At 36.7% G+C, this 14,416-nt stretch overlaps 1 protein-coding gene across 2 annotated transcripts; it reads right to left on the reverse strand.

Annotated features, from left to right (window-relative positions):
* Positions 1–224: 224 nt before the first annotated feature.
* LOC110646338 (uncharacterized) lies at positions 225–10,458 on the reverse strand. 2 transcript variants are annotated; one of them, XR_009145514.1, is made up of 4 exons: positions 9,651–10,458; positions 1,074–1,189; positions 788–877; positions 225–690 (listed from the first exon to the last, which is right to left on the reverse strand). XR_009145514.1 is itself a non-coding variant. In XM_058139464.1 (2 exons), exon 1 carries the CDS (start codon positions 10,344–10,346, stop codon positions 9,672–9,674), a length of 675 nt encoding a protein of 224 aa, XP_057995447.1. In that variant the 5' UTR covers positions 10,347–10,458; the 3' UTR covers positions 897–1,189; positions 9,651–9,671. The 2 variants fall into 2 exon arrangements, 1 of the variants encoding a protein (XP_057995447.1); XM_058139464.1 differs by lacking the exons at positions 225–690; positions 788–877 and having other exon boundaries at positions 897–1,189.
* Between the last annotated feature and the right edge of the window lie 3,958 nt (positions 10,459–14,416).

The raw sequence follows: 14,416 nt of genomic DNA on the forward strand, positions 1-14,416 counted from the left end.
TGCATAAATTAGATGACGTGAATCGTGATGAAGTTTCAAAATTAGACCTTCCAGTCACCTAATTTTCCAAATGAATGACGCCTCCATTTCAAGACATAAAAATGAAGTTTTATAAACTGCACCAGATATTCAACTGGTTAAATTGGAAATTCACTAATGATTCAATCCATGTTATCGATGGGGCAGCTCAAACAGCTTAGACAAATTGAACTGAAAACTGACAATTAAATCAATAATTCAACCTCGACTTTAAAATCATTGGAATTAAATGGAGGATTTCTACAATTCCATTTGGCCTAAAATTCTACCTCAACTACCTAGCCTGGCTTGATCAGCTAAGGGCATACCACTCAATTAGCAAAGCAACGTTCAAGTCCCTATTCCCCAAATCCCACTACTCAAAAAAAATATATATAAATAAATAAATAAAATTCTACCCCCCAACCGTGAGAACATATCTTCATTACTTAGCAGTCCTATCTTTCTGAAAGATGGATGCATTTTGAAACAGTTCTGAAGATTTCTATATCATGTGTCAAAAATTAAATTATTTAAATGCAACTTCATTCAGATGATATGAACTACTACACAAAAGTGCCACTTTATCAAGATGCCAAACCCTCGTTTGTCTGGCTCTTGAGGCCTCGGGTCAGAGCTCATCTTCATGCTCACAAAATAACCAACCATTACCTAGCCAAATAAAATGACAACAAAGTAGACATGGTAAAATAATTAGAAAAGTTTATGCATGTATCCCATATAGCCAGTAATCCATCAGAGTGCTAACCTGTGGTTGCTCTCACTAGAAAAGCATCCACACCCAGAAACAAAATGAATTGGCTGTCTCAAAAAGTCCTTATAATACCTAGGCATAGCACTGTGACATGCAATTGCAGTTAGAAAGATAAAATGAAGCATTAACATTCGAATGTTAGAATCATCTCATATTGCAATCATAGGATACATCTGGTAGGGGTCATCTAAACCAAAAGCCATATAATCTAAATGCAAGCACTCCGATTACTTCTTGAAGAGCTAGAGTAAAATTTTAAACACAATATTAATACAAAGACCTTATCTCAAGATCATGCAGGAGACTCCAGCTTACAAGGTCTTTCATTTGGGTCCATTGATGTGATTCAACCATTCAAGTTACCAACATATCACCTATGCTTAAAGATACTTCCATCTGTAATGAAGACAGAAAATTAATGATTAGGGAAGAAAGAATAACATACATAAAAGTTGGGGGGGAAATTATCATCCATTGGTTATTCACTTTTAATAATCCTGTCATAGGAGAAATAAACATCCAAAATAATGACTTTTTACAACATAATAATTTGGGCCATAAGCTATTGACACTATTTTACCTCCACCAATAAGACTTAACAAAAGTATTCCACGTTTGAAGAAATATGACATATTTTGGTATTAAAGCAACTGTGAGAGAAAGTAACAAAATAAGAGATTCTGCTGCTCATAGCTATTAAAGGTGCAAGGCACATTTATGCACAAAGGGGCCCTGGAGCCTACAAGCGAGACACAGGCATACGCCTGGATGACTTGAGGCTCAAAAAAAATTAAATTTAATAAAAAATTAAAATAAAATCAAATAATCATAGATATGTAGCTCTATTAACCAAATTTATCAAAATTACTAATTTACAAAGCATTAATAAGCACAGAAAAATACATATAAGGAATCTAGCCTTCATCAATCTCTTCTATTTCATCACAAATAATGTTAGGAGGGGACAAGCGAGGCTAAAGGGTTAGGGGAGAAGTGGAAGAGAGACTTTCCAGAAAGGTTGCCTAAGCAGTCTTGGAACGAAGGCTGCTTGAGTGCTTGACTAGACTAATAGGTTTTAGGGGGACACAACTACCTTTCGGATAGGGAGGCACAACTACCTTTATGAATAAATTATCAAACGTCACAAGGAATGGTATGATAGAGGGGAAAGCCTGTTCAATGAAAGAAAGCACTCACCCACGCTAGGGCTAAAGACTAGAAGTAGATCTTCTGATTCATCAGATTCTAGTAGATCTGCAACACTAATTTTGGTGACTTCCTAGTGCATCAATATTGGATTCTAGTAGGTTGGCAAATTTTGAGTCCAGTGGCAGTGTCTTTTGCCAATGGAAGTGCTCGCTAGATATGGAAATAAAGAAGGCACGCTTTTCTAGACCCTTGTGCCTGGAACAAGGAGCACATCTAGCCGCATAAGGCAAGCACTTGTTAAAGATCACCTGCCTTTCTCCAATAGAGGCATTAGGATTGAAGCCTTGTAAGTCCCGCACCTAAGATGCAACTTTAACAACACTGCTGGTGTTTTTTAAGTACAATATCATATAGAGGAAAAAATACCACCTTAGAAGGAAAAGAAGAGCATACTAAAAAAGAACCACACATGAACATGTGCATATTACATTCATGAAGAGAATCAAGCAACAAAAAAAAGTAAGAGCATGGCCCAGCAATGCAAAATGACATGGTTCAATTAGGAAGGATCAAGACTGGTCACTCTAAGATGAATGTGGTCACAGCCAAGAGAAGCCAAGATTGCTTGGCATTTCCACAATATATTGCCCATTGTTTCTGGGATAAATAAAGTGAAAATTATTACAAAGGACCAAGGAAGAGCCAACACTATATGCAAGATGAGATACTTTTGCACCCATACAAGTTTACAAATTAAAATCAGCTTCTATGTCTCGAAAATATTGTCATAGTAACAAAAATTTGGAGATAAAGCTAATCTATTATCATGGCAATAAGTGCCACAGTTTTCCTCCATGCTAAGCCCAACAAGAAAAATCTCCCACCATCAACCAGGTAATGTGTGAATGCCACTAACCAAACTCTTCATTATAAGCTTGGTCAATATTTTCTCATAGCCTTCAAAATTAGAATAGAAACAAAATGAAAAAGGGTTTATTTAACTATAAGAAGCATGAAAAAAGCCCAATGGACAACCATTAAACACCATAGAAGCCTCAAAACCAATTCCTATAAAGAATACAGGAAAATATCCACTAGACATGCAATAGAACTTCTCCATGTCAAGTTTGCATATCAGTCTCCTTGATTATAAGAATCCACCATTGATACAATATAAATTATCCGACTGCTTAGATGGATACAACGTGTCCTCAACAAAAGAGAGTCATATTATACAATAACACTCGGATATCAAATAAAGGTAGCAATACATTATACGTTATCCGACTACTTAGACCCATGCCATGTGCCCTCAAAGAGGTCATACCTCACTATCCGTTTAGATACTCAGAAAGGTACAGCATGTGATTTCGAGTAATCAGAATACACAACCTGATAACTCCTATATAAAGGGCATAGACACCCTGATATGGATTCAAATGATATAAACGTTGGGGCGTCCTCTACTAACGACGCGCTACATCGGAGCCCGGGTGTAGTGAGAAATATGCAAGGGTGTAGGGCGTTCACTGAAAGAGACGCGCCATGCCGGCGCCCGGGTGTGGTGTTAAGTGAGCAAGGGTTCCCACATCATGGACGAGTGTGGGTGAAGAAGTTAATCCATAGGACAGATGGTAGAACAGATAGTGGAACAGAACATAAGATAGACATAGAAAACAATAGAAGATATCATAGAAAGAGACCAATTAGGAATGAGCAGGTTAGGAGGAGGATCAAGGTTGGTACTTGGAATGTTGGATCACTTGCAGGAAAATTAATGGAGCTTGTGGATACCTTGGAAAGGAGAAGGGTGAATATTGCTTGCATTCAGGAGACTAAAAGGGTAGGAGAGAAAAGTAAGGAAGTGGGTAATTCAGGGTACAAACTGTGATTTACTGGAAATGAGAGAAATAAGAACGGAGTGGGCATAATCATAGACAAGACATTGAAAGACGCAGTAATAGCTGTGAAAAGAGTAGGACATAGAATTATACTAGTAAAGCTAGTACTAGAAGAAGAAACAATAAATATAGTTAGTACTTATGCCCCTCAAATAGGACTAGACAGTGAAAGTAAACAAAGGTTTTGGGAAGATATGGATTATTTAATACAAAGCATACCGAATGAAGAGAATGTTTTCATTGGTGGAGATTTGAATGGACATGTAGGAAGTGATAAACAAGGTTATGAGAATGTTCATGGAGGTTTTGGTTTTGGAAGTCGAAATGAGGAGGGAAAAAGCATCCTGAATTTTGCTATGGCATACGACCTAATGCTAGCAAATACCTACTTTATAAAAAGAGAGTCACATTTAGTGACTTTCAAAAGTGGGCAACATAAAAGCCAAATCGACTTCCTCTTAACCAGGAAGATAAATAGAGCTTTATGCAAGGATTGCAAGGTCATTCCAGGAGAGGCTTTAACAAGTCAACATCGGTTGGTGGTCTTGGATGTCAAGTTTAGGAACAATTCAAGTAAGATCAGAAGAAATAGTGTAGCTCGAACAAAATGGTGGGAGTTCAAAGGAGTAAAGCAAGTGAAGTTCAAAAATGAGTTTCTCGAGTCCGAAGTATGGAAGCTGGATATGGAGGCCAATGATATGTGGATACAGATGGCATCAAAGATTAGAGAAGTAGCTAGAAAAGTACTTGGAGAGTCTAAAGGACATGGACCACCCTCAAAAGAGAGATGGTGGCGGAATGAGGAAGTACAAAAGACAGTGAAGAGAAAAAGGGAATGGTCTAAGAAATTACCTAAATGTGATAATAATGAGGCATATGAACAGTACAAGATAGCAAAGAAAGAGGCAAAAAAGGCAGTTAGTCAAGCAAGAGCACAGGCCTTTGAAAAGTTATATTAGAAACTTGGAACTAAAGAAGGGGAGAAAGATATTTATAGATTAGCAAGGAGGAGAGAAAGGAAATGTCAAGATCTCAATCAAGTTAGGTACATTAAAGATAAAGAAGGAAAAGTATTGGTGAAAGATGAGGACATCAAAGAAAGATGGAGAAATTATTTTAATGATCTCTTTAATAATAGTCAAAATAGTAATAGCGTGAATATAGATTATAGAACAATAGAAAAGAATGTGAATTATACTAGAAGGATTAGATCTTTAAAAGTAAAGGAAGCACTTAAGAGAATGAAAGTGGGTAAAGCCTGTGGACCCGATGAAATACCAATTGAAGTGTGGAAGTGTTTGGGAGATATGGGAGTGGCATGGTTAACTAAATTATTTAATAAAATTCTAAACTCAAAGAAAATGCCTGATGAATGGAGGAAGAGTATCTTAGTACCTATTTTTATAAATAAGGGAGACATACAAAGTTGCTCAAACTATAGGGGAATTAAACTCATGAGCCATACTATGAAGTTGTGGGAGAGACTTGTGGAGCATCGACTACGTCATGATATTTCTATCTCTCTCAATCAATTTGGTTTCATGCCCAGTCGTTCAACTATGGAAGCGATTTTTCTCATTAGAAGCTTGATGGAGAAATATATAGATGTGAAGAAAGATCTGCACATGGTTTTTATTGATTTGGAGAAGGCTTATGATAGTGTTCCAAGAGATGTCTTATGGAATGTGTTAGAACAAAAGAGGGTATCTATTAGGTACATACAAGTGTTGAAAGATATGTATGAAGGAGTAACTACTATTGTGCGCACGGTGGGATGAGACACAAGAGATTTTCCGATCTCAATTGGATTACACTAAGGATCAGCCATAAGCCCTTACCTTTTTACATTAGTTTTAGATGAATTGACGAAACATATACAAGAGAGTATTTCTTAGTGCATGATGTTTGCGGATGATATTGTTCTGATAGATGAGACACGAGAAGGAGTCAATAGAAAGCTAGAGTTTTGAAGAAGTGCTCTAGAGTCAAAGGGTTTTAAGTTAAGTAGAACGAAGACAGAATACATACATTGCAAATTCAGTGAAGGCCAAACTGGTGATAGGGAAGGAGTTAGTTTGAATGGAGTGGTACTGTCCCAAAGTAATCACTTTAAATATCTAGGCTCAATCCTTCAAGTAGATGGGGGATGTGAGGAAGATGTTAGTCATAGGATTAAAGCCAGATGGTTGAAGTGGAGACGTGCCACGGGAGTTTCATGAGATCGTAAGATTCCCAATAAGTTGAAAGGAAAATTTTACCGTACAGCCATACGACCGGCTATGTTATATGGTAGTGAGTGTTGGGCACTGAAAGAGTCGTGTGCGTCTAAGATAAGAGTTGCAGAGATGAGAATGTTAAGGTGGATGAGTGGCCATACTAGACTAGATAAAGTCCGTAATGAGAGTATTAGAGAAAAGATAGGAGTGGTGCCAATTGAAGATAAGTTAAGAGAAGGGAGATTGAGGTGGTTTGGTCATGTGAAGCATAGAAATACGGAGACTCCAGTTAGACAAGTAGAGCAAATTAGGTTAGAGGATAGAAAGAAAAAAAGGGGTAGACCTAAATTAACTTAGAGGAGAGTAGCACAACATGACCTAGAAGCAGCATACATTTCTGAGGATTTAACCCAAAATCGTTTAGAGTGGAGAAAGCGAATCCATATAGCCGACTCCAAATTTTGGGACAAAGGCTTAGTTGAGTTGAGTTGAATTGAGTACTAAGTTTCAACAGGTCGACTTCATCTGCCACTTGCCCTAAGTTCCTAACATTCCCTGATTAATAGACTATCCATCACCGTTGTTTCAGGAGTGTCAGAATCATCATTAGTCCTCAATAAGACATATCCTACTTGAATGAGACAATCCCACTTGGCATAGACCTCCACGTGTTTACTTATTAATGGCTCCCCCTAGTATATATAGGTATTTATTATATCAGGTAAAACATTCTAAAACCTCTTTTGCTCACCCTTTAATTGTCTTCTTATTGTCTTCTATCTTTCATCCATGCTAACTTAACCCTTAGAGTGCCAAGGGGGAATATCCCCTTGGCCCTCTAACCTATTGTTGTCTTCTAGGAAAACCAGTCATAACTTGTTGCTACCCCTCTCATAGCACTCAAAAGTAGTCGTATTCATCCCCATACTTCGCTAAAATACTCAAACTGGGCTATATTATTGTTCCTACATACCCGTATAACTTTATCTCCATAGAATATACCCTGCCCATGAGTCCATTGTCCAGATACCCTCAGTATCACCAGTAATCAACATTTTATTAACTACTAATGCAATATCAACAATTTGTCCGCCTTTACTTTGAACTGAGCTTTAGATAGATCATCACCTTTTTAATACTTTGTTTAGCCCTAATAACACATAAGAACAACCTTACAAACAACTACAACATGACTTACTTAGCTAAACACCAATTTCAATCTAGATAAGGTAGGTTGTATGAATATGTTACCTTAATTTTACTATAGTCAATGCTCATTTATAAAGAGATCTGATGATGCTAAATTCTTCTAAAACAATTTTGATCTAGGCCAGTCCAATTTTATCTCCCACCTTTTTCTCTCCCATAATTTGGATAAACTCAATCTTTTGTACTAGTACATTCAATGATCAACATCAACAATGGCAAACTATCTTAATCATCTCTTTCCATAGTTATTAAAATGGAAGACACACTAAGAAACAGAGGGATCCTACTAGAGCCTACATGGAAGATGCAAGGTGCAAGTGCATTCCTACAAGAAGTATGCACAAACAAAAATGAATTTTGCTTGAAAATTCAAAATTATCAACATACATTGATAAGACAACTAATCTGTAGTTAATGCCTTTGAGCTTTGTACCAATTGCACCTTCCTGCAAATATATTTGTTCCTTATCTAGTCTATAATTGTATTTAGGACCATTGATCTTAGCATTCTCGTTTATGCCATGTTGACCTTTTGTGCAACAGTGCACATGTGAGTACAAAAAAGAATAATACATTGGGAGCATATTAAAGCAAAGAAAGTTTTAAGTCAACAACAAGAAGTCATATTGCCACATATATAAAGCAAGCGAACTCAAAAAACTAATCTACAAGCGTTTCTATTATCTAGCATCAGTATCGGAGGACCTAAATCTTCATTTTGACCTTTTCCTCTAAATTTGTAATCCACATTAAATAACCCAGATGAAGAAAAGAGACAGCATTTTGCTCTGCTATGCTCATAACTTCGGAGTCCTAAGGAATGTTGAGGTAGAAATGGAAAGTGGAGTTGTTTAACAATTTTTTAATGCTAAAAGAAAGTACAGGAGGCCGCTATAGACGTTATATAATTTTTGCAGGTAGTTATTTTCATTCTTTATTGGAAAGACACTTTTATATATTTTTATTCATAAGAAAAGATAGTGAAGGAAGACATTGCCATACTAATTAAAGGATTGCCAAATTTTCCCTTACATAAGTTAGGTATCACTAGGTGTCCCCAGCAAAAAATCCAGAGACCTAGTGGATCCACTAGTTTTCTAGCAGTTCCTGCCAATCCCTTTGGCTGCCAAGATGATGCAACAAGAAAAGGTGAATAACATTAGACCAGTACATGAGTCACTGATTTTCAGTTATTTTCCTATTTGCAGTATCTAATTTTCAATGGCTAGGCTTGTTTCAGCACACCTTTCATCAGAATCCTAGGATACCTAGGTATTTAGAAAACTTAAACATATGAGTGTACAGGTGGAGAACTATATTCATCACTGTTGATAAGTTGAAACAAGTTCACATTAATATTGGAACTCTTAGGAGTTTTTAGGCCCAGTTTGGCATTGAGTTTCAAGGTCAAAAAAACATTAAAAAAAAAAATCATTTTAGATGCTTTAAAAAAAAAACCTTGGAAAAAAATTATTTTGTTATTTTAGTATCTTATGGGTTATGGCTAAAACATCAAATTTAATTTTTAATACAATATATTTAAGAAAACATTCTTCTCAACAACTCTAATAGTAATGTCAAACAAACCCTTAGTAAGCAAATCATTAAAGCATGTGATTTGGTTCCTATGAAAATGGATGTAGAATTTAAAACCTGCATCATAAAAAGCCTGTATATAGACATGATTTGGTGCTAAAAAAACAACTTATTCTTGTTTCTGGGAACTATAACCAAATTTCAATTTCAATGAGCAAAATGCACTAGCTGATAAGCCTTAAAACCCTTGAGAACTGGAAAATTAATTCAGTTTGGATATTTTATTTTGGGTGGTCACAAAGATCAAGTTGGGGAAGGGTAAGAGTGACGAAGTCAAAACAGTTAGCAACAAGCAACCCAATCAAAATAAAAAGAAAATCGAATAGCTCTTGCTCTTGGCATCAACAGCACTTTAGTAACATCTTAATGCCTTTAAGATTTAAAGCAATCCAAAATGAAAGTGAACCTATGAGAAGAAATGGCAAGTGACCTGGGTACAAAAATACTTAACCAAATGACTTATCAGCTCTGGCATCAAACAAACCATAAACCAACCATAAAATGTAGCAAAAGAAACCATTCGACCTGACATGAAATGCATCCACCACCACAAAATTTCATTTCCTCAGAAGTTCAATCAAATTAACCTCAAAACCATAGACCACGATTGCATAGATAATAAAGTAATGAGTATGTCAGCCCACTCTATTTTGTATAATCTAACAATATAATAAAAAAAACTAATATAACATACATTTGGAACAATATAATTTGACAAATTAAGAACCGTAAACTTTCGTTAAGTTCGTCAACAACCAATCAAAACTCCAAAGTTTAAAGCCTAACCTGGCCAGACTAAGAAAATAGCTAGCGATTCCGTTCTGGAGGCAATGGCCGATTGAATCCTCCCCTTCGGTTCATATATTGCCTGGGCTGCCGCTTCGTAACCACTCTCACTCCACTGACGTCCGCACCAGGCACTGGCTTCCCCTTGGTAGAATCGAAGCCAATTGGAATCCCTAACTTCTTCATCATCTCAATCTCATCCTCATCCACTAAAGATCCTTCTACCTCTACTTCTCCCTCTCCTCCTTCAGCACCACCATCACCACTAGTATTGTTATTCCCAATCCTCTCCATCTGCTCCCTTGCGATCCCATCCAGGAAATCTGACACAGCTGCCCTTTGTCTATCCCTCTCTCTTTCTCTTTCCCTTTCTTTATCTCTGCCTTCTTCGGTCTCAAAGCGGTGACGTTTTCGGGGTGGCGATGGGGATGGGGTGCGCTGGTGGCGATGGCGGCGCTGAGAACGAGACTCCGGAGAGCGTGAGCGAGAACGATGGCGCTCAGGGGAGCGGGCGTGTCGTGAGCGTGTACGGTCAGGTGAGCGGGTGCGGGAGCGGGTGCTACGGGTGCGGTCTCTGTCTCGGTCGCGGTCGCGGTCTCGGTCACGGTCGCGATCACGATCTTCTTTGTCTCGGCGTCTTTCTTTGTCTCGGTCACGGTCACGGTCGCGGTCGCGAGATCGTTCTTTGTCTCCCATGGCAACCGGGGAAGGGAGTCGCAGAATAGCTTCAAAGAGTGGCGTAAGGGTTTTTGTGAGCCGAGATGTGAGGGCTGTAAATCTTGGCAAGCTCTCTATCCTTCACGAGACAAGTGTAAATTTAATTTAATTTAATTTAAAATCTGTTTGGTAAACAAGTCCAATTTAAATTTATTATTTGACTTATTTAAATTCACGAATTCACTCGTTAGCTGATTTAATTTTAAATTTTATTTAATAAATTAAATTCATTATTTTATTGATTTAAATTTCATAATTCAACTCGCGCTATTTGCTATTTAAAATAAGGTATGAATTTTTAGAGTAATAGCTTTATTTAAGAGTAAAATATTTTAAGGGATATGAAATTTTTACTTTTTTAATTCACCAAATAAATACAATGTTAAGATTTTGATGCTTTAATTTTCATCCATTTAAGCTTCATCTAAGCATATTATCAAGGATAGAAGTCATCGTAGATGAAATCAAGCAAAATACTCATAAAATTAAGGGTATTTAAATTTAAATCTAAAAAGAAAATCAGCTCAAACTCAATTAATATTTTATTTTTTACTAAAAAATTAGTGTAAAATAGATATATGGATCAAATACTCGAATCCAAAAAATTATAAATTTTAAAATAACTAAATAAAAATAAACTACAATTTCATTTAACATTTTAATTTCATTGAATAAACCATAAAAGAAATCTATAAATAAACCATACAAAGTTAATCATGCTAAGTTCAACAAAATTTACATAATTTGAATAAGTATAATACATCAATTAAAACTCAAGTTCTGTAACACCCCAAAAATTTTAAATTTTATTATTTGATGAGTATTATTGATATTTTAGTTTTATTTAAATTTTAAGAAATTAATTGAGATTTTTCGGATTTTAAAAATCGGGTTCGATTTTTCGAAAATATAAACTTTGATGATTTTTAAAAATTAATTTAAAGACCACGTGGCAAAACTAAAAATATATTTGGAGTCTACGAATTTTTCTGAGTTTTTTGAAATTTTTTCGGAATTTTTGGACCTCGTTTTCGATCCCGAGGCAGAGTAAAAATTCAAAATTTTGTATCCTGAATCGGACCGTCCGAATCGAACCGGACCGGATCGGACCGGTCGAATCGGACCGGCCTTTTCTTTTTCTTCCTTCTTCCTCCCGCGCTCGTCTGACCTCCACCCCTTCTCTCTCTCTTTTCTCCCTCCTCCCTCCTCCCCTTGCCGCGCCGCCACCTCCCCTGTCTCCCCACCTCGCCCCCACGAAACGGCTCCGAAGCAACACGCAGTTCACCTTCCCGGCCAAAATCCGGCCGATCCGGCCACCAATCGGACCGGGTCTTGTGTCTAAACTCATCTACTCGTCGAGAGCTTTCCATAGACACCAAGAACACCGAAATCCATCGAGCGGTTTGTCCAATTTTTGCCCGGGAAGTTTTACCCCATTTTGACTTTTGGGCTAGATTTCTCACAAACCGTAAACCCCACGAGAAAACCGAGAGTACCCGAGCGCTCCACTCGTCGAGAGCTTCGCGGCGACATAAATTTCGAATTTTTTCGACACCGTTTTTCGGTGGGTCCCACGGAACTTCGCAGTGTTTTTCCGAGCATTTAATGAGCTTAGAAAATTTCAAAAAATTTATGTACTAACCCCCGTGTTATGGGCTTCGTGTAGGTATCTTCAATTCGCGGAAATTCGACAGTTGTCCGGGTCTGTGAATTTCTGGCCAAACAGACCCGTTACCGGAAAAGTCTCCAAATTGGATCGAGGTTTTGGCTATCCCCCAATGTTTTTTCGTAATTTTCTAGTGCTTAAATAGGATTAAAAATCCATAAAATATTCATGGTAGCTTAGAAAATTATGATTCTTTTTGCAATAGCTTAGTAATATTACTAAGGACCGCGGGGCAAAGTTTTAGAATTTTTAGAGCTTATTTGGGCAGCTTTTGCAAAAATGTTCAATTATAAGGACTAAATTGAAATTTTACATATTGTGATGGATGATTGATTTGATGGGCCCAGGAGGGGCTGTGTGATGTGATTGAGTTGTGGATATATGGATTTTGAATATAGAAGTGTGTTTTGAGCCCTTTTGCAGGTTGGGTAGGTCCTAGGTATAGGGAGACTCGATTTTCGACTTAGGACGTATTTGGTCTTTTTCTTTATTTGTATTGAGTCAAATTTATTAAATGATTGTAATAAAATTGTCTTCTTCCTTCGCCTGACCACCGTCAAGTCTGTGAGTAAAATATTAATTTTAATTGTAATTTCGATATTATTATATGTTCAGCATGCCCATGCATCACTTATATGCATATATTTATGTAGTTAAACTCTAGGCACGATTTATGTTGCATTCATAACTATTAACGTGCCATGGATGTTGTTGTGGTAATTTGGAGCAGTGTGCGTGCGTTGGCGTGCGTGTGATGTGGTGTGGACTATGGATAGGAAGGGTAGTCACGGCTTGAGTTCTTCGCTGGGACCCGATCCTTCGGGGGGTAGTCACGGCTTGAGTTCTTCGCTGGGACCCCCGATTTGGTTTATTAAGCGAAAGTCCGGCTTGAGTTCTTGCACCGTTGGATTTAAGAGGGCTGTATAGGGGATCAGCTCCCATATATTATGATTGATGTTACAGGGTGCGTGAGTGCTCCAAATTACCTTTTTGATGTTATGATGTGAAAATGTTGTTGATGTTGCATTTTACTCTACAGGGTGCATTAGTTTTAGATAGTTATAGAGATTATGGTTAAAATTGATATTTTACTCTCTGAGTCGAACGCTCACTCCTGTTCAATATTTTTTTCAGGCCACAGGAGGATATTTTTTTGTGAGGTTAACCTGCTTTTCTCCCTCGCAGGTCGTTTATCAATATTTGTGTAATTCTATGAATTTTCTAGAATTTCTGCATGTGTTAGAAACCTTCATTTAAATTGGGCTTGTAATATAAGTTCTTATTGTGGACCTGTAAAATTAGTATATGCATGTTTGATGGGCTGGATGAGGGAGCTGAGCTCCCATTTATCTTTATGATGATATGAGTATGTGGAGGGTGAGCTGAGCTCCCCAATTGATGATATATTTTGTTTACAGGTCGGGTGAGTCAAAAACTCCCCGTTGAAATGTCCACTTTATGGCCGGACTCTGTCCGGTTGGTTTCTTGAAATTGGGCTCAAATGGGCCTTAGAATTGGGTTAATGAATAGTTAGGCTTACTACGGGCCTCGGAGGCTTTAGGCTGGCCTAGGTCCTAGTGCCGGTCCGGCCCATAGGTTGGGTCGTGACAAGTTCATTACAATCATGATAAAAAAATATTTCATAAATTATACAAAATTTTTGGAATTGAGTTTGATATTTTTGGATTATAGTAAAGTTTAGACGCTTAAGTTGTAATTTGGAAATAGCATTGGTTTAGGTTGACTTGGAAGACTGTATATGGGTATTATGTTATGTGTTGTAGATATAAGGCCTTTGTAGTTGTTGAGACATATAAATTAAGTTTTCTTGCAGAAAGATTAGGTTCTAGGTATATGAAAAATTTTATAAAGTTTTTGGCACATATGTAAAAAGTCTTTTGCTTTTTAAATTATTCATTGTTGATCTATTTTTATAGTTTCTTGGTAAGTTTGTATAAGTGATCCAAACTGGTCATCATCCTCTTCTCAAAAAGCCAATAGTCATTAGATCGCATAGTCTGTGAGTTGAATATTAATTATTTTTATAATTTCAATATTATTTATATTTTATGGCATACTTATACATTTACTTATATACATATTACGATATTCAAAGTGATGTAGTGATAATTCATATAAATGTTCATGATATTTCACAACTATTTTATTGATTATGATTAAGTTTTTATTAAATTATTAATATTTTTGTGTTGATTTATTGTTTTTATTATTTGTGAATTCTAAAGTTAATTTCAATTTATTTTGCTTCTATTTTCAATTAGAAAATTCAATTTTGTAGATTTAATCATGTGGCTGTACTTTTGGTGAAGAAACTGATGAAGAAGCCTTTGTAGGGAACAACACAACTTTGGTTGTGTTTCGG

Source organism: Hevea brasiliensis, chromosome 17, assembly GCF_030052815.1.
Source record: "Hevea brasiliensis isolate MT/VB/25A 57/8 chromosome 17, ASM3005281v1, whole genome shotgun sequence".
NCBI classification, from domain to species: Eukaryota; Viridiplantae; Streptophyta; class Magnoliopsida; order Malpighiales; family Euphorbiaceae; genus Hevea; species Hevea brasiliensis.

Bases quoted from the DNA above. Each gene is read 5' to 3' on its own strand.
- LOC110646338 (XM_058139464.1), bottom strand. From the start codon at position 10,346: ATGGGAGACAAAGAACGATCTCGCGACCGCGACCGTGACCGTGACCGA.